The following is a 20,881-nucleotide window of genomic DNA, read 5'->3' as shown; positions in this document are numbered from 1 at the left end:
GGAGTGTACATATTGGCATCTCCTCTGGTCCTGCCCACAGGTTTTTTATTTCTGGCATAGAGTAACCTGGGCGATCTCCTCTACATGTGTGTCTCTCCCCCTTATGGATCCCATGGTGTGCCTTTTGTGTATCCTAGATGACCATCAACTTAACAAGTCTCTCAAATGATAAACTGTATGTGCTTAACTCTCTAGCTCTAGCGGATTTGGATGGCCCCTTGCGGTCCTATCTTTGGCAACTGGGTTATGCTGGTAAATACACTCGCCCACAAGAAATTTGTCTATACTAGTCGCAATACCCCGTTGAACTTTGAGCGTGTCTGGGGCCCTTGGTTGGACTTCCCTTATAGCTCTGCTGTGCCTGCAGATACTAAGCCTGCGAGCCCCGTCCACAGTCGGTCCTCTAATAATGTCCTCTAGTAATAACCACTGGATATTCCGGATTTTTTTTATTACCCCTGGCCCTGTTGATATCTATTGTTGTGTATTATTTTATGGCTGTTTTCTTCTATAGTTGCCCTTTTGTTTCTGTTTATTATTGAGTTATTTGAATGCAGCGCTGATTTTTTCCCCTGTCAAATCTTGTCATGCTCCCACTAATTTGCCATGTATAATCTTTCTATGTAAAAGAATATATAAATAAATACACTCTATTTAAGAAAAAAAAAAAAGATGATGCTAAATCTCTGTCTGCCTCCCTGTATTAGTCACTCACATATGTCAGTATGAAATCTCTGTTATGTACATAAAACTGTTTTATAAACTGATGCCGAGGTAGAATATGGTATTTATTATTTATTTACAATGTATCGAATTATCATTTAACATTGAAAAGACTGTGGTCTCTGCTCACATAACCGTATGACGTCCTGCACTAAATTCCACAGAACATCATTATTCCCCTTTATGGTAAAACATGCACAGGTTGCAGAATGAGACGTAATGGCAAATGTAAAATACCTTTGTATGTAACGACTTGAAGTTTTCGGAAGCCATGTCTAGTTTGCCTTGCACCATCTTGCAGGTTTCCATGGTGCTAACATTATTGTTATCTTCAGCATCATCTTTACTGCATGATTTGGCAGTATCTAGTACTCGCTGTCCAGATATGGTGATATAACGCAAGTCCCCTTTGTGAGAAATCACATCCTCTGAAAAGCATTCTTGTCTTTGCATCTTGGCCATGACACCTGCAAAATCTTCACCCCCAGTTTCCAAATGTTCCAGTTCTCGCTTGGAGTACTGCAGCCAATTCTCAAATTCATTATAGTCTGCTGTAAACTTTTCGAGCTCCTCTTGCACAGTTTGGATTGCCTTCATTCTCTGTTCAGAACCACACAGAGCTGACTCATACTGAACTTTCAATGCTTCTATGTCTTTCTGGAGCTTTTCTTTCTCTTCGGGAAGGAGGTGACGGCCCTGTTTCTCTAGCAGCGCTTGTGCTGACTGTGTGGCTATTATAACTGCCTGATGTTGAGACACAATTTTCTCATGCTGAGCCTACAATTCACATAATGATATTGTGTAAATATTATTAATTGCTTAAATGGAATCCAGCAGCCATCTCATAGGGGCATATTCAATTAGGCGCAGGGTTTACTGCGCGGGGAGAGCACTGTGTTTCACGGCCAAAGCTATTTAATTAATTAGCATTTACCCCTTGCGATAACCTATAGATCCTGCGGAAGATGCTGAAATATAATGTGCTTCCCTGAGCGGGAAACCCCAGAGGCTACATGTAACGCGGACTTTTCTTTCCAGCTTCTGAGGCTGCAAAGAAAAATCTGCGTTAAAAACGGTGATCCAGTACGTAACTGAATAGGCTCCCGCTGTCAATTAGCCGCAGAATAAACCCCGAGGCTATTTGGATATGCCCCATAAATTACATTTCTTTTAAGGAATTTAGGCCCTCATTCAGAGCCGTACACTCTGAGCAGAGCGCACGCTCTGAATGAGGGCCGGCCTCCATGAAAATGGAGCGTCCTCCTGGATGCTCGTATAGCTGTGGGTCACCACCCACAGGCTATACGAGCGTGCAGTTTGATGGCCGCAATGGTCTTGACCATCGCGACCATCGAAACTGCGAGCCGGAGCCTGCGGTTGAGGTTTTCACCCGCAAGCTCCGGAGTGATTTTGGCTCTATCAGAGCCAAAATCACTCCCACTGACATCACTAGTGATGTCAGTGGGCCGGCTTCTGACGGGAGGAACGCCCCCGTCAGGGAGGCGTGGGAACGCCCCCGTCAGGGAGGCACGCCCCCAGCACGCCCACCAAAGGGGGCGTGCTGTCAATCAACATCGACAGCACGCCCCCTTTGATCAGACACAACGAGCGAAGGATTTTCCTTCGCTCGTCGCGTCTGGCGCATGCGCACGACGGAGCTCCCTCCATCGTGCGCATGCTCAGTCCAGAACATCAACCCACTTGCGAGCGGACAGCCGCTCGCGAGTGGGTCTGAATCAGGCCCTTAGTGACTAAGGGCCTGATTCACTACGGATCGCTATTCTGCTTATATGCACGCAACTGCGTTGCTAATATCAGCGATGCAATGTAAATGTTTGCATTTGCATTGCGTATGCAGCCTGACATAAGGACGCCCAGTTCTCGTTACTCACAACCGTATACTTGGCCAACATAGTGAAACAATCGGTAACATCGAGTAACATCGGACAGTTAGAGAAACCCAGACCTTACTCGGGAATTGCTTACTTATGCGCACACTATGAAGCCTCAGGCGGCATCTGGTATCGCAGTGGATAATTTATGCACGCCCCTGCAATGGCATTGAAACGCACTGGCACGCTTGCATTCACCTGACCACCCCCCCGTCACCACCCACAAACGGCACCTCCTGTCAATCACTCTGCGTAGTCACTGCGCACGCAATTCCTATTCCCATTCCAGCAAATGAATCGACCGATTGCGTGCGTATAAGCAACTGCGTTCCTTGCTGAATCAGGCCTTAAATCTTATTATAATTGTGACCTTGTACATCTTTGTTGCAGTCATGCTAAAAAGCCCCTCTTGGCGTGTCAGGTCCTGTTAGACTCTGCTAGCGCCGCTCATCTATTTTGGCTACAAATGCGTAGCAGTGTGAAGCGCTTGGATGCACCAGCAGACTGTGCTGATTAATATGATATGTGACACTTGTATAACTGTGTGCTACTGAGTCTCTGAATCTGTATACAATGTGCTACAATGTAGGGGCTTTTTTAATTTTTTCATTCCAAGTTCTGTTGTGGTTCATATACAGACTCAGGTGCACACAGATATACAAGTGTCACATATCAAATTAATCAGCACAGTCTGCTGGTGCGTCCTAGTCACATCACTTAGATACATTTTTAGGTGAAAAAAGACACACAACACTAGCAGGGTAGCGCGGGACCTGGAAGCTCACTCATGCCAGGCAAGTCGCGCTACGTGACGTATTGAGGCTAGATGTACAGTATGAGGACACATCTGTACTTATTGTTGTCCATCAAGAGGCTCAGAAACAGTGTCACATGAGTAGGTATGAGTGTATTTTGATTAGCTCACATCCAATCATTTGATGCCGTCTTCCAACAGGTAAGACACCTTATATTGCCTCCCGGCCAATGATATGATTCGGCCGGTGGCATCCATCACATTTAATTGATTGTAAGCCCCTAGATTGTAAGCTCCTAGGAGCAGGGTCCTCCTCCCTAGTGTCTCACAGCCTTCTTCTCTAGCACTTCTATGACAGCCTTCACCTTCCCAGCTGTACTGTGTATGGAGAATTGTGTTGCTAATTGTTACTTGTGCTCTGTTTATAAGTTGGTTACTGTACTGTAATGTAATGTTCTGTGCACCCTTTACTGTATGTACGGCGCTGCGGACCTCTTGTGGCGCCCTATAAATAAAATGTAATAATAATAATAATTTAAGAAAACAATTGCCGTACCTTTACTTTTCGATACTGACTGCTTAGATCTTCTTCTTCAGACTGATTCTGCACAGCCACAATGTTAGATTTCCCATCGGACTCTATCAAGTTACCATTAACCTCTTCCACACCATCCAGTAAAGACTGGATTTCACTTTCTTTGTGATAAGTTCCATTTTGTTGAACTTTAGGTTTCTTCACTCTGTTTCCATTTTCTGCTTCTTCATCCACATGTGATAGCCAAGTCAGTAAGCTCTCTATTTTGTTTTTGCTTTCTTCCAATTGTTCTACAGCAGCAGACTAGAAAAAAAAATTACATAAGTTTTATATACCGTAATCACAAAAAGACACCAGAAAATTTGGGATACATTAGTATGCACAGAATGCAAAGCAAAACATAAATATTTGCTGCAAATTTCGATGCAAGATTTACAGAAAGCAATTTTCTTTTTAAAAATGCCAAATGCAGTTTTAAATCCTGCGCCACATACCACAGAAAGTACAGTATACAACAATAAACATTAAAGTACTGCACCAGTGCAACAAATGTATAATTGCGCTCTACAGTGCCACACACTGCGGGCTGCTTCATGACATGGAGAGTGTCACACAATTCCTAGTGACATGGCCATTATGAATTGACCGCATTGTAGATAAGAGACACCGCACACGTTAACAGCCGCACCCGATGCTACCAAACAGGGTTTTCCTGATGGCATGGTTTGGGTCCATATCCTTGATACTGTGACCAATTTGTACTGCAAAGACCCACAACTTAATTATCAGACTGTGTTATACATGGGGTGCCTGATAAATTGGATGGTGCTCATTTAAATCCTAGATCTGTCTAACGGACAGATCCTTCTGAAGAATCTACCATAGTACTTACTGAGAAAACTGGGGCCATTTGGTGACTAAATACTTTGAGGAACATTTTAGCCACATTTCTGAAATCTATACAAAGTAAGGAATTAGAGCAATGAAGCTGCAGCACTGGCTGAAATCTGCTGTGAATAGTTTATATGCTCCCACCTAATACGGCAGGTCCTAAGTGCTGGCACCACTACACTGGTTGAATGGTTACATATCTTCAATTAACTTGGTCTCTGTGATATTTTGTTTTGCTCCAGTAGAGGAAGCGCAGCCAAAGGTGTTTTCTTCTTAAAGAATGCCCAGACCTGGATCTACTGTACAATTAAGTGCATTAGTGCTGCTTCATTATACTGTGATTAACATAATCACTTGTGTTGTATTTTGGCTCAGTATAATTCTCACAGTAAAATTGTATAAATGTTATAATCTGCAAATATATTACAGATACATTAGGAGCAGATGTAAAAAGGACATAACTGCAGGGAGGAACATTGCAAGTAACCAATGTATAAGATATAATATTAATTCCCAGGAAATAGTACACAGGACGTATAAATGTATAAATGAAATGACAAGCATTCATTAAAAGCACTAAAATAACATAAACACAAATAACCTTTTCTGTTTCTTTTTTAATAGCTGTTGTCACTGCTTTTTCCAGTTCCTTCTTGGACTCTTCTGCTTTCTTACGGAGCACTTCAAACTTAGCCTTAGCCTCTTTCAGCTTCTGCTCAATGATGGCTCTCTCTTCCGGGGACAGCTTATCTCCATGGTCTTGGATGAACTTCTCAGTGTTTTTAACGATCTCCGCCAGCTCACTGGCACCAGCTTGCATATCTTTCTGTAACTCCTACAGTTTTGAAAAATAAAAAAAAAATCATTCTGGAGCAGGACATGTTTATCTAGATGCAATTCATATGGAAAATCTTAATATGGCACCTTGGAAAATTAAATTATTCTTATCGGGGGAAATGGGGCAAGTGATTTGTTAAAAGCCATCTGAACCAGAAGTTTACAGCTTTCACATAATAAACAGATGTTATACATTTCCCTTCGCTATAGGAAACATTATAGACAGGGCCGTAACTAGGGTGGTGCGGCCGGTGCAGCCACACAGTGCGCAGTATATCCTGGGGCGGCACCAGCCGCTTCCACCAGCTCTATATGCCGGCTTTGATCATGTCACTAGCGGAGCGCCCGACTCCTTCTATTCAGTCCAGACTCCAGAACGCCGCCTCCCAACTTAAGTTGCTTTGTTTTGGGGGAGTCACCAGGGCACTGTGTGCAGAGCAGATTTAGCCCTGACAAGGCAGATCCCTGGGCCAATGGCTGCTTGAGGTAGCATGTCAGCAGTCAATGGCAGCAGCCGGTGGTGCAGGGGTGAGAGGGCATGGAAGAGTTAGTAGGACAGAGGTGGGAGGACACTGCTGTACCTCAGCAGCGCAGGTAACCGGCTCTCTGTCACCAGTGCCCGGCGCATCTTGTGGGGTCCGCTCCATGTAAGGGGTGATAGGCGGACGGTGAGTTGAGGGGTGGGCATCCAGGAGACCCCTTCTCCTGTCAGACACAGTTCCTTCCCACTCTGGCCACCGAGGAGCCGTTACGGCATTTCCTGTGAGGCCACGCCCCTTGCCGATTGGCCACACCACCAATTTCAGCTCCTCAACAAGATTACATTTTGGGAGGTATGGTTACTGAGTGCCGCAGGGTGGCTTCATGAACTTGCAGTTAGTATGAGTCACTCTATCAGTGAGTCTATCTTGTCACAGATGTAATGGATGGCCTGGTCTGATGAGTGCGTTGATTATCAGAGATGTACGTCTTTTTTTCATATCTTGACTGTTCGTAATTTCATTCTACGCAGTAAGTGGTGCCCTCTCAGGGCTCACCTGTGCCAGGTACTAAGGGCCAGGGGCTGACACTCCAACTATCTGCTCGCCCCAGCCAGCCACCATTAACTGCCAGCCTCTTTCTATCCCTGCCACCCCCACTGTCTGCCACCCTCAGCCAGTCACCCCACTATCTGCCACCCCTTGCCAGATACAACTATGATCTGCCAGTCCCAGCCAGATTTGAAACCCTCCCTCTGCCACCCCCAGCCAGGCCCAATTATCTGCCAATCTCCTTCTATGCCCTGTCACCTCCGCTATCTGCTAACCTGCTTACACCCCCATCTGCGAGCACCTCTCTGTCCACCACAGCCAGGGCTAACCCCGCAAAACCCCAGAGTAGGCAGCTGTACAGCACGGAGCTCAGCGTGCAATGCAGCCTCACAGTATATTGGCAGAGGGAGGAGGAGGTTACCCATGGTCTGCTCCAGGGGAGGAGTGATGGTGGATGCTGAATGTCCACCTGCAGTCTGTAATATATAGTATATAGTGCCCGGGACTAGAAGTCTCAGCATGCCCTGACTATCTGCAGTGGCGTCATAAGGGGAATGCAGGCCGCACCTGGGTGTCACCCGCTGAGGGGTGACACCAAGGTGCATACTCCCCCTCAGTGACAGCAGCTGGATGCTGCACTGTATAATTAACACCCCCCTTCCCCACTGTCTACACTTAATTATACAGTAACCACAGGAGTACGGGCCATGAGGGCCTGCCCCTTTCCCACATGGCCCCACCCCCTGCCCGAGAGGTCACGTCCCCTTTCGCCGGCGCGCGGTTGAGTGTCCCTCCCCGCTCAGGTGACACCGCGGGGAGGGACGCTACTGACTAGCTGCAGGGAAGGGGTGGGGGGGGGGGGCACCAATGCTATTTCGCACACAGGGCACCAAAATGTCTACTTATGGCTCTGATTATAGAACATACTGTGAAAAAGCATGATTTAATATGTTATCAAAGATCACCAATTCACATAGCCAGAAGGGTCAATTATAAGACTATAAATCAGAAAACGATTCACTGTTTCAGCTAGGAGTGGCAGTGAGAGAATAGAGGACGCAGCAAAACCTTGGGACTGGCTGAAACTCTCCAAGACTATGGGGGAAATTAGCCCCGATAAATTATCGGGGGAGAAAAAGGGATGTAGCAATTTAATTAGGCTCGCTTTTTCTCCTGATACCTGTGTTAACGCACATTACATGAAAGGGTTAACGTGCGTTAAATCAGTTTATTGGGCATTAACCCCCTGAATCTGAGATAAATTAATGAATTCAGGCATTAAGTGGCTGTTACCCCCCCGATAACAGTACACTTATCGGGGATTTATTTTTGGGTTTCATGACACAAGAAATCCCCGTTAAGTGGGGCTAATTAAATAGCCCCCAGGGGATCAATTAGCACATGGGGTGTTTCAAATTGTAAACAACTGGTTTTTTTTATTGACTATCTCTGCAACTTTATATAGCAGACAATTTGCGTTACAATATAATTAATTAGTGGACAGCCTTTTTTGAATGATAAAATGCTGGGGGGGGGTTGTTTAAAAAAATGTAAGTAGTTATGGAAATACTCGAGGCTTGAATCGTCATGATACCTAAGGAGGGCAAGGACCCAAGTGTTTGTGCTACAGTAGCTACAGTTTTATTGGCCAATAGGCTCAATTGGGTCCTCCCTCCTTAATTCACTACAACCAAGTTGGTTTTATACCAGGGTGCCAGGCACAGGATAACAACCGCAGGATGGGAGACTTGATTCTTATTGTAAACTCCAGGAGGTCCCCAGCTATTATCCTCTCTCTCAATGCTGAAAAAGCATTTGATAGGATCTCCTGGAGTTTCAGGTCTCACTCTGCAGTCCTTTGGGCTTTCGGGGGATTTCCAGATGGCCCTTCTGCTCGAGTCTCTATAAATGGCGTTCCATCTGATTCCTTTTCCATCTCCAATGGCACGAGGTAGGGCTGACCCCTCTTCCCCTTAATCTTTGCCTTGATAATAGAGCCTCTAGCCTCCCTTGTCCAGGTCAACCCTAGCATCTGGGGAGTTCAGATCGGTAATATTACCTCTAAAATTGCTCTTTTTGCTGATTGCATTCTGCTCATGCTTACTCAACCTAGGATCTCTTTGACCAATCTTTATAACCTTCTGGACTGCTATGGTGCACTTTCCATGTATAAAGTCAATTACTCTAAGTGGGAGGCCATGCTTCTTCATGTCCCCCCTGGGACGTTGAATCTCTTAAATCCTTCTATAATTTTAATAGGCAAATTTTTATGAAACTTCACGTGGGTCTGTTTTCTTGGACACGGCTTGTAATTTTGTGGCTGGGCTGTATCATTGCCATCAAAATGAGTATTCTTCCTAAATGGCTTTATCTTTTTTAGACACTCCAAGTAGCCGTTCTCTGCTCTCTCCTTCACAAACTCCAGAAGAGCATTACCCCCTTTGTCTGGAATAGCAAACAGCCAAGATTATCTTCGGCCATTCTGAAAACCCTACAGATGTGTCCACATGCATCTATTCTCTGTGTGCTACAAGTCGTGCTACACATAATGCGTGAGCGCCATGCGATTCTATAGTGCAGAATGTCTTTTTGTGCGACTTTCTTCCTTAAAATGCATCGTATTCGCAATGTGAATAGGACTCACAATCAGCTTATGTTGATTAAATTGATATGCGGCATGCCTATTTTCTGCTTACTTCTTCACCACCCACCCAATATCCCATTTTATGCCCATATGGAATAATCCCAGTTTCCCGCTGGGCGTACAAGTGACTCACATGACACTGACAGACTGGCCCTCAAATTTCTTGCTGATTTTAGCGCACGCAGGCTTTGGTTTCCCCTCTCAGATTTACAATCGAATGCTCCTACCCAGCCTCTCCGAGTATTGCCACATAAGAAATTTTCTTGCTCTATGCCACAAGTTGCACTCCTTAGTAACCTCACTCTGTCACGCTTGTGCTTGAATTTGTTTGTGGAACCGTATTTGGAGTCTTGGGCTGGAATAGAGTCTGAGGCTATTGACATAATCTGGTATTAAGTAGTTTCTGCTCTTGGACTTGGACAGGAATGTGAAGTGTATTAGATGCACTTGTGTGTTTGACTGGTAAGCAAGATGTGGCTGCTGGTCTGATGGGAACCAGATGATGGATGCTTGAGGCAGACAGGTGCAGGTAGATAAGATAGAGAGTTTTGTTACATCAACCAGGCTAGAACCAGCAGGACACTGGATCACTTGGAACCTGGAGTAGCTCTGGACAGCCGGAATGAGACAAGGATGCTGGATAACCGGAATGGAACTGGAGTACTGGATCATCGGAATGGGGCCGGATTGCTTGGAATACCAGAATGGGACCGGATTACAGGAGTCACCAGAGTGGAACTGGAATACTGAAGCCACCGGAATGGAACCGGAATACTGGAGTCAGTAGTGCAGCAAGATGGTAATTGCACTAGTATGTACTAGTAGCGCTGTGGAGCTCAGGTATTAAGGGACACAATAGGAACTGTGTTAGACTTTTCTCAGACTGGATATAGCGCAGTCTGGAAACTATTGAGGAGACTGCAGGATACAGGTAGAAGGAGTCTGTACTCCTGGACACTGATACAATGGCTGGAAGAAGAGGTAAAGAACTCCCTGAATCATATGTAATTTGCAGGGGATTTAGGGGTTAACAGCACACCAGGGATCAGGATCTGCGCAGCAGACTGGGAAATGCACTGCAGCAGCACTTACTAGAAGTACTACCGTGTTTCCCCGATAATAAGACCTACCCCGAAAATAAGCCCTACCCTTACTTTTGAAAAATGGTCCAAAATAAGCCCTACCCCGAAAATAAGCCCTAACAAAAAAAAGAGGAAAAAAATAATGGTAAGTAAAGAATTGTAAAGCAAGACTGAGGCCATGATGGGGATAAAAGCAGGTCTGAGGGCATGATGCTGTCAATGTTAATTAAAATAAGCCCTACACCGAAAATAAGCCCTATGGAGTTTTTTTGACCAAAAAAAAATATAAGACAGTGTCTTATTATCGGGGAAACACGGTATGATAAACACTGACATAGCGGTCCTGCAGGCTGGAGACACAGATGAATCCTGAGGTAGATAATTAGCCTGGAGTGAGGATTCAGGAAATTGCTAAGGCTGTAGGTATTGCAGACTGGAAACTTAGAGAGCTTTGCAGGTTACTGAAGATTGAGATCAATGGCTGAAGTCTGTGTATAATTACTATAGCTGAAGCTGGGTAGAACACAGTAATCAGCAGGCTTAACAGAAGAGGAACTCTGCTAAGCAAGATTCTGTGGTAGCCAGGAAACTTAAGAACTGCAATCTGAAGACAGGGATTGCTAAATAGCTTTCTGCAAGCAAAAGCTTGGATAGCAGGATATCTCTCAGGGAAGAGACTTGTTGCTCTGGCACTGGACTGATGGTAGTGTATAGATCCCCTTCAGTATTTGTACCTGGAAGTGACGTGAGTTAGAGCGGAAGTGCGGTCCCATGCCCATAAAGGCCACCAAAAGAAGAAGCTTGTCCCCTCGCAATCTCGCTTTGCTTGCCACGCTTCGGGCACGGTGGCTCACTTCACTTGGGATACGTTTTTGTTCCCCCTCTATGTCCATGTGGATAGTAGGGTAGGATGTTAGACAGTAACTGATGTCAGGGTACATCTACAGAAAGGGATCTATCCACTAGCCTGGACTGAAAGCCAGAGAAGGCTTCCAAAGGAGTTGCAGGTATCTGATTGGTTGCTGGTGTCAGCAGAGGCCAGGAACACTGACTGGAGAGAATGCAATCAGCTGACATGCTCCAACATGGTTAGTGCATCTGTTCTCCGACCAAGACAAGCAGAAAACCTGAAATGCAGGACAGGTGGCAAGGGATGTTACATGCCGAATTACTTAGAATATGAATGTAGCAAGTCAGGATTGTAACACACACATGATTTCCCAAATTTATGGTATCCTAATTTATGCTGTTCTCCCGGACAGTAACCCCCACGAATCCACTTGGGAGGCAGACCGTGGCCCCCTGCCGGACAAGGAGACTTGGGACAACATGAGACAGATAAATGCCAAATCTTCCATTTCCATACACCTCAAGGAAAACTCATAATTTATATTGTTGTTGGTACTATCCTCCAGTACGGCTCTCTCAAATGTTTCCTTCTGCCTCACTTCTTTGCTGGAGAAACTGTGGACTTCTGGGTACCCTTACCCGTGTTTGGTGGTCCTGCCTGGTCATTGATAATTTATTTGAAGCTCCGATCCCATGGGATTCGTGGATCTTTTGCCTATGTTACACTCCTTCCGATCTCTGCAAGCACTCTACAAAATTGTTGTCCCATATTTTAGTAGCTGCTGAAAAATGATAGCTCGCAGTTGGAAAAATCCTCTTCCACTGTCCCTCTCTGCCCTAAAATCACAACTTTGACATATTGTGGTGATGGAAAACATCACTTATTATCTCTACGATAGGGGAACTATGTTCACCCAGGTGTGGGCTCTGTGACTCTCCTATAAGGGCACCCCTGTCTTGACCCTTACACCTGCTTCCTCTGTGGAGGAGAGGGCCATCCTCCTCACTTCATTCTTCGTTGCTATATTGCCTTTGATAGGTACTTTCCTTAGTCTCTATAATGATATTTTCTGTGCATCATGATGCCCTTCAAGATGCTCTATTTTTTTAAGAAAAAAACCTGTTCCCCTCTTACACCCCTATACTCCCCCTTGCCTAACCCTCCCCCTCCCTTAGACACCATACTTTTATGTTTTATTTGCATGTCTTGTTTTCTATTGTATCCTTTTTATTTCAAAATGTAGCTCATTGCTGGTTGCTTCTACATTAATATGTTCAGCCTGTCCACCCTAATGAGCTCTTAAATAAAGAATTTAAAATAAAAAGAAAGTAATAAAATAAGCATTTTCTGCACAGATATCTGTATGCATACACCAAAAACTCAACATGTACAATGACTGCACACTAAGCATGAAATGAGATCAATATGTTGTCTCCAAAATGGTATACTACAGTAACACTTCTGCTCTACAAGCAAGTCTTCCACAATACCTCGTATTCAGTCTGACAGTGCTGCAGCTCAGCTGGGCTGTCGCGTGCCGTCAGCAAGTCTTGTTGACCAATCAGCCGGTTCTCTGTCTGTGTGAGCAGGTCACATATCTCCTGCAGCTTCTCCTTGTGCTCTTGCAGCTGCACCTCAGCATCCTACAGGAAGTAAACAGATCATACTAGCTAAGACTCTGCCTGGTACTGCAACAACTAACAGTCACAGAGCACAGTATGCTGTAAACATGGCAGCAGTGGATCATGGTTTGAGCAAGGTGACTGTAGTGTAGAAAAGGAAAACATTACATTCATTTCAAAGAACTGAAAGTAAACCAAGTTGAAAAAGAATTGACCAAAGCCTGACCATGCACATGTTAGAGTAGGTCATTCAGATGCGTTGATAATCTCAATATTCTTTCATCCTGGAACCTGTGTTAATAATGATGCAGAAAAAGAAGATATCAAACAGAGGTTAGTTTTGAGATATGACTGTTAAAGCAGGATGTATACTTAAGAAGGATTTACCTGGGTTTCACTCCATTGGGTTTATTTTTAACAAAAATGAAGTACTAAACTACATGTAATATATATTCTATGTCTACACAACTACCTGTCAAAAAAGTTTTACCCTGCCCTATCCCCCCATTGTGAAGAAAACAGGTAGTTTATGGTGAAGGGATGGGTTCTTTGAATCCCCTGATATTCTCTGAAAAATACTATACATATGGCACAGTATGATTATCAAGTCACAAACTAGATATGTGATGAGTTTGAATTTAACATTAGAATAGGTGACACAATATTATGACACAAGAGGACATGTCTAACATGTCATATATATATAGTTAAGCTTGGAAAACTTTCTAGCAAGAAAAGCAGATTTGGTAAATTATGGTATAGTAAGACGAAGTATCTATGCCGGAATTCCTCTCTCCTCCATGGGGCTATTATTGCTTTTACAGCTGCCCTGGTGTCAAGGGCTTTAACAATACTGCTGAAGTTTAGAACATCGCAGCCACAGCAGGAAGAGAATGCATTATAGACATTGCAGTACCATTTATGCTGGAGAGGAGCAGATAAGGGAGAGTATTATGTTATGTACCTTGCCTAATTCCACTCATTAAATTATGAGTTGTGGGCACATGTTACATCTTACAAAACAAAAATACTATACTGTCGTCAAATTGAAAAGTAAGAGGTTACAATTTTGCCGTTTTGGGACAGCCAATATGATTATCCCCATGCACAGCAAAAACACAAAATGCTATATATTAAAGTTAAAGATAATCTCCATTAAAAAGCAGCATTCAGGGGTTGGATCACAGACTGTAAAATAACAAAAAGGCAAAACATGACTTGGATTATCCTTAAACTGACATGACATAATTTGTGAGCTTCATGCTATATCCCACCTACAAAAAGAAATACAAAACTATTTTACTCAAAAGCAACGTGACCCTACAAGTAAGTGGCAAACAGATATTCTGCAAGCACCACATGCGCCGAGAGGCAAACCTTCTGCTCGTTCATGTCTTGTGCTACCAGCAAGTGACTTTTTAAGGACTCGGTGTGGGAAGAAATCTTCCTCTGAGCATCCCTGAAGCTCTTTTGTGTTGAATTCAGTAATCTCAATAGCTGTTTGCTTTGACTTGGAGAAAGATCCTGGGCGTGTTCAGATATGAAGAACTGGACATCAAATGCTGTTGTCTCAAGCTCAACCTTTTGCTCTGACAGCTGCTTGCTTACATTCTGTAGGGGAAATCACAGCAATGTTGTACAGATCATTCGTAATGCACTTATTTTCCTAAATATGACCACCTTCATTTTTCCCTTTTATAGCAGCCCTAACACTCACATTCACAACCTCGACATACCAGGCACCCAGCTATAGATGTGACACATGTCTAATATTACATATTGTCAAACATCGGTCCTGCAATCGCTGATGCTGTTGACAGAGGTATCTATTCATCACAATGGAACTTATAATACCTCAAACGAATGTTGTCTGCTAAATTTAGCATTTCCCCACTATTAGATGACACTATATTTGGGTGTCAGTGGGTCTTGCTGGCAAATAAGCAATACAGCCACACTCAAAATTAAAGAACTTGCAGACACCCATTCTTTCCATCACCCTTTGTAATTTGCAGCAGAGTGCTATAATAATAAATATATGATATGGTCAATGTAGATTTTCTGCACCTTCATAGACTGCAGAGTTTGCTTCACCATCTCCACATCATTGGTGTTCAGGGAAAAGTCCATAGATGCATTGTTGGCGGTTATCCAATCAGACAGGACTTGCAGTTGGTTAAGAAGGTCTTGATGTGTTGCTGCTAGTTTAGTCTAGAATGCAAATAAATGGATGTTACTGTAGCCATCAGAAGGAAAAACATAACTATCCAGATTTAGACTAGTGGCATGCAGGCACTTTGGGTGATAACTATACGATGCTTGTCAAAAGGTTTAGAACACCCCTATTATTCCAGTTTTTATTAAAATTTAAGCAATTCAAATCCAATGAATAACCTGAAATGGTACAAAGGAAAGCAGTAAACTGCTAGAGATTAAAGAAAAGTTTAAGTTGGCAAAAGACGTAAAAATACTGTAAAGTAAAATTCAGAATTAAAAAAAGGTCCCTTTCAGGCCTAGTAACTTACAGCTGTTACGCAGCAATAAAAAAGAGGATTGCCCAGGCCGTTAAGCTCACCAGTGGGTTACTAAAGACAGGAGTAAAGTCTTTTGGACTGATGAATACAATTTTTACATCTTTGGTTTGTCACGCAGGGTTTTTATACGCAGTGGAGTAGGCAAAATGATGATTCCTCACTTTGTGGGGTTTAATTACTAAGCAAGGCGCCGCTTCACGGCTTATTTATGCACAAGATTTAAAAGGGCAATGCTAGACTCATTTGATTGGAGGGAAATTGATGTCTTTAAAAAAGCTGTGGATTGGTTGGACATATCATTCCACACATACTTCTGCATCCAGGGGCGTGTCCATATTAGTGCGTAAATCTGTTAATTCTCAATGGAGCAGGTGCAGTGTGATGTCTAGGGTAGATATGTATTCATAAAATGTAACATGAATTCTATATCTATATTGTTACTGGCGGTATACATTCCACCACCATACTCGCATGAGGTTCTGAAAAAGGTGGCGGAATTTTTGGCCATATTCCCGGACACACCCGCCTTGTGCCTGGGGGATTTTAATAATATCCTAGACCCATTGCTAGACAGGCATAGAATGCCGGCCCCAGATACACAGGGAAGGGAAACTGGTTTTTCAAGTATGGTCCTGGGAATGAGATTGGTAGATGTTTGGAGGATGAGATATCCTAATGTGAAACAATATTCTTGTTTCTCTTACCCACACTCAACGTTCTCCAGGATAGATATGGCTTTAGTTACTACAGGCTTATTGCCGAGAATACATAAGATAATGTATGAGACTAGAGGTAGATCCGACCACTCCCCATTGTCAGTCAGTCTAGACATGGAGGGACAAGGCGGTCAACAATTTTGGAAATTCAACCAGTTCTGGTTGTCCCGCATGGGACCTGGGGCGGAGTTAGAAGCCGAATGGAAAGAATGTTTTGAATTAAATAGTGGCTCTGCTTCTGTTGCTGTTCTATGGAATACCTTTAAGTCATTTCTAAGAGGTTCTTTGATTCAAAAAGTTGCTAAATTAAAGTCTTCTTATAAAAAACTGAATTGGATCTGGAAGCGTCCTGCAAATTTTTAGAATGAGCCTATATTTCTGATGGTTCAGAGGCAAATAAAAGAGCATGGTGTGCTGCCCAAAAATTATGGAAGGATTGCTTAATGGACAAGGCCCAATATAAGATTCTTTTTAATTCGCATTTACATTAAGCATCAGGTGATAGACCTGGTTCATATTTGGCTAACCTGGCTCGAATACAACAGAAGTCATCAAACACTGTGGTTAAATTAGTTGGTTCAGACAACCATCAATTATACAAATCTAGATTGATTTATACTCAACCGGAGGTGCGAGAATTTCTGTCCGTTATTTCACTTCCAACACTCTCGCCAGAGGCGAGGGATTTTTTGGATTCTCCCCTGACAATAGAGGAAATCGAGGTGGCCTTAAACTCGTTTCCCAATGGTAAAGCCCCAGGTTTAGATGGGATCCCGCCTGAGTTTTACAAAAAACACAGTAAAATACTTGTACCCCAACTATTTGAGCTATTTAATCAATTGTACACATATAATACATTGCCCAAATCTATGTCTGAGGCATTAATAATTGTCTTACCTAAACCAGACAAAGACGCTACTAGGCCCGATTCTTATAGACCTACTGTATATCTCTCCTCCCCACATATGTAAAAATCCTAGCAAAAGTACTGGCCTCTAGGATTAATCAGGTCATAACCCAACTGATACATCCTGACCAGACAGGCTTTATGCCTGGTAAGGCAGTCAATCTACGCCGATTATTTACACGCTTACTGTTAAAACGGGGAGATGCACAAACCTCCATTATTGTCTCACTAGATGCCGCTAAGGCATTCGATTTGGTCGAGTGGCTGTATCTTTGGGAAACCATGGAACGATTTGGTATTGGCCCGGGATAAATTAAGTGGGTAAAACTATTATATATGGATCCTGTTGTGAGGGTGTTGGTAAACGGTTTAGTTTCTGCATCGTTCTCACTGTATAGGGGAACAAGGCAGGGATGTCCCCTGTCACCCATCTTATTTGCTATGGCTATTGAGCCTTTGGCTTGTATGATTAGAGCTCAATCAAATATTTATGGTTTTCAGCTAGGCTCAAGGGTGGATAAAATTGCACTTTATGCGGACGACATACTGCTCTTTATCTTGCGTTATGAGACCTCTATGCCTAAGGCTCTAGAAATCATTGACTTGTTTGGAAAATACTCAGGATTGTTAATCAACTGGGACAAATCCTGTATCCTCCCATTCAAGGGAACTCGCCCCAATGTTCCTATCATAAATCTTCCTCTAAAGTGGGTGGATTAATTTAAATACTTGGGAATCTGGATCTCTAATACACCTCAAAAGTACTTATCAATGAACAGATTGAATATCTCAAGTCCCGTGTCCCGATATGGGGTAAATTGCCACTAACTTTAACAGGCAGGGTAAACTTAGTCAAAATGGTTCTCCAGCCAAAAATCCTCTACATTTTGAATCATTCCCCGGTATATATTCCTCAGAAATTTTTCAAACAAATTGATGGTCTTTTGTCCTCATTAATCTGGGTTAACAAAAGAGTTAGGATCAATTTGGACACTCAAACCAGATCTCGAGACTGTGGTGGCTTGGCGCTACCCCTTTTCAAATTATATTATTATGCCGTACAACTATCACATGTATGGGAATGGTTAAATGATAAAAATGCTGAATCCCTATTGGCCCTCATATTGGCCCAGTCCAAGACAGGTTTATCACCCCTGCGTCTGCTTTTGAGCGAAAATATACACATAGTCAACATGCCCTTAATTAAGCAGGCCATCAATATTTGGAGGATTGTCTCACGTATACTGCAGGCGGAAGGCATAGATCCGATACTCCGCTCGCCCATGCCAATAGCCTTAAGGAGCTTTCGGCCATCCAAGTTGGAGAAGCCTGGGGCCAATGGGATGTAATATCTTTGGTACAAATATTTCAGGCGGGCGTTCTAAAGTCCTTTCATCAACTACAACTAGAGTTTGACGTCCCCAATCATTTTTTCTTTCGATACCTTCAGCTCAGACATGCTATTAATGCCCAATTTTCTGCAGCTCCTTTGACTATACAGGACTCTCCTATTAAAACCTTATTACAATCTATTAGTCTTATCGTTTGATCTCTGTGATCTACTCTAGCTTACTGAACAAGCATCATGAGTCTAATTTAGTATACATAAAACAACAATGTGAAAACGATGTTGGTGTGTTGGTGGAGGATGACCGGAGTGCAGCTCTTATCAGTCCTCGCTTTGCCACTATGTCTGTAAGATACCAGCAGATACAATACTTCATATTACATAGAGTATATATGACACCCGTCAAGTTACTGAGAAGGACGGACTCAAAGTGTCCCAAATGCAATTCGTCTGAGGGTACTTTTTGGCATTTGTTATGATCATGTCCTATAGTAAACTCCTTTCGGCAAAGAGTATTCAGGGTTATTGTTGCTACGGGTATACCTCAGGATATTCTTACCCCTGCAGCATGCATAATAATGGCTGTTATAAATGAGGACGTAATTGATAAGCCTGCTATTCATTATATTAATAACCTTTGCACGCTTGCCAAACTGTGTATAGCAAGAGATTGGATGGCAAATAATGGGCCAACTCTGGAAGCTTGGATATCTCTGGTAGATGTGGTTGCTACACACGAAAAATACATTTATACCGCTAGAAATATAATACAAAAGTACTATAATGTATGGGATAGATGGCTAGATTCTCTGTATAATCGGTCGGGGATGATGGACCCTTCTCTTTCCTAACGTGTAGATTTAAGGGGGAACATAAAAAAACAAAAACAAAACACAATATAATATGTGCGGTGCTGTATTTGAGGTTATACGTATGGTTACAGTTGTAAGAATCCCATTTATACTGTTTTGATCTGTATGCGGAGGATTATTGGTAATATACAGTGTTATTTGAATAACAAAAGAGAAACCACACTTGTATGTACTTTTTAATTATTTATTTTATTTTGTTTCATTGTTTATTTGTATATTCAAAAGAAAAATTTCATAAGAATGTATTGGATTTAAAAGGGCAATGCTATTAATAGCAAAACATAGCATTGCCCTTTTAATTTTAGGCTTAAACACACAGGCAAGCAGTGGCTTTTACAAGTGGCTGCTTAGTAAATACACCCCTGTGACATCAAATGTCAAACATGGAGGGGGAAGCGTGATGGTCTGGGGCACTTTTGCTAGGTCTCGAACCAAAGGGGCTGCCAAAGCATTTTGCAGTGCCATGCAATACCCTCTGGTCTACGTCTAGTTGATCAAAGTTTAATCCAGTATTAAGAAAATTACCCAAAACATACCTCCAGGCTATGTCAGAACTACCTTTGACAGGAGGGGGAAAGCAAAGCAACCTACATTTGCAAAACATCTATGGGAACTCTGCAGTAGTGTTGAAAAGAACATCCTGAACAATATTTGGTTTCCATTGTAGCAAGAATGCCACAAGTGTGTTTGGTGGTTACATCTGCAAAAGGTGCCAACAATTTAGGTTACATTTTGTTAAAAAAAATGTTTCTGTCATTTCTCTTTTTGTCTCCATGAATTTATTTGTTTTCTGCTTTAATTACAGAGCACACTGAGACATTAAACTGAGTCAATTTCAACAAAAACTGGAAAAATTAGGGTGTTCTAAAAATGTTGAATGGCATGAGTTTTCTTGTGCCTGGAACACAGCATGTACACTGCCTGCTATACGTGACAGCCAATAGTGTGCAGGTGCCAGGTTCTTATGAGAGGAGGAAAGCAGGAGTTCACTGATGTGTGCCCCTCATAGAGGAGCTATGGCAGGACATGACAGAATTACCAATGCAGTAAACTAGGTATAAATACAAATTCATAAGTAACAGAACTATATTTACATTTTTAGCATGCTTGCCTACTTTTGAAAAAGCATTTCAGGGATATTGTGAATGTAACACCTATGAGCGCGGCTGTAAAGTGGGCGTGTACTGCTACATTTGAGAGGTGTGTCATAAAATTGATTTACGTCCAAATGTAAATGATTCAAAAGCAGTTTGTAAGATCTATTTGTTGATGAAAACACACTGACACATTACAGAAAATGCATGTTGCCATAGGGATCAATGGGGCAGATGTATGAAGCTCTGGAAAGTGATAAAGTGCAGAGTGATAAAGGACCAGCCACTCAGCTTCTAACTGTCATGTTACAGGCTCTGTTTGAAAAATGACAGTGGAGAGCTGATTGGTTGGTCATTTATCACTCTGCACTTTATCACTTCCCAGAGCTTCATACATCTGCCCCATTGTGCCTTATAACCAATGCAGGGAAATGATACTAATGATCCAAGTTGAATTTAAATATCTCTGTTTATTTTTATATATAACATCTTTATAATGGGGGTAAGGTGCAATCAGGGAGATTGGTAGACTCTTCAGGGAAACAGGGA

General features: G+C 42.8%; 1 protein-coding gene across 1 annotated transcript in view; it reads right to left on the bottom strand.

Moving 5' to 3' along the window:
- The window catches only part of DST (dystonin), a 637,844-nt gene that overhangs the window by 202,207 nt on the left and 414,756 nt on the right, over positions 1 to 20,881 (bottom strand). The window contains exons 45-50 of the mRNA XM_088455927.1: positions 14,929 to 15,072; positions 14,239 to 14,472; positions 12,730 to 12,882; positions 5,397 to 5,630; positions 3,926 to 4,207; positions 961 to 1,500 (exon numbers count right to left, since the gene is read on the bottom strand). Coding sequence (XP_088312053.1) covers positions 961 to 1,500; positions 3,926 to 4,207; positions 5,397 to 5,630; positions 12,730 to 12,882; positions 14,239 to 14,472; positions 14,929 to 15,072 — 1,587 coding nt within the window. The remainder of the gene's footprint in view (positions 1 to 960; positions 1,501 to 3,925; positions 4,208 to 5,396; positions 5,631 to 12,729; positions 12,883 to 14,238; positions 14,473 to 14,928; positions 15,073 to 20,881) is intronic.

The sequence above is a fragment of the Taudactylus pleione genome, unplaced genomic scaffold (assembly GCF_031769625.1).
Source record: "Taudactylus pleione unplaced genomic scaffold, aTauple2 ptg000678l, whole genome shotgun sequence".
Taxonomy (NCBI): domain Eukaryota; kingdom Metazoa; phylum Chordata; class Amphibia; order Anura; family Myobatrachidae; genus Taudactylus; species Taudactylus pleione.
The sequence above is the reverse complement of the archived record's forward strand: the minus strand, read 5'-3'. Positions and strand labels throughout refer to the sequence as shown.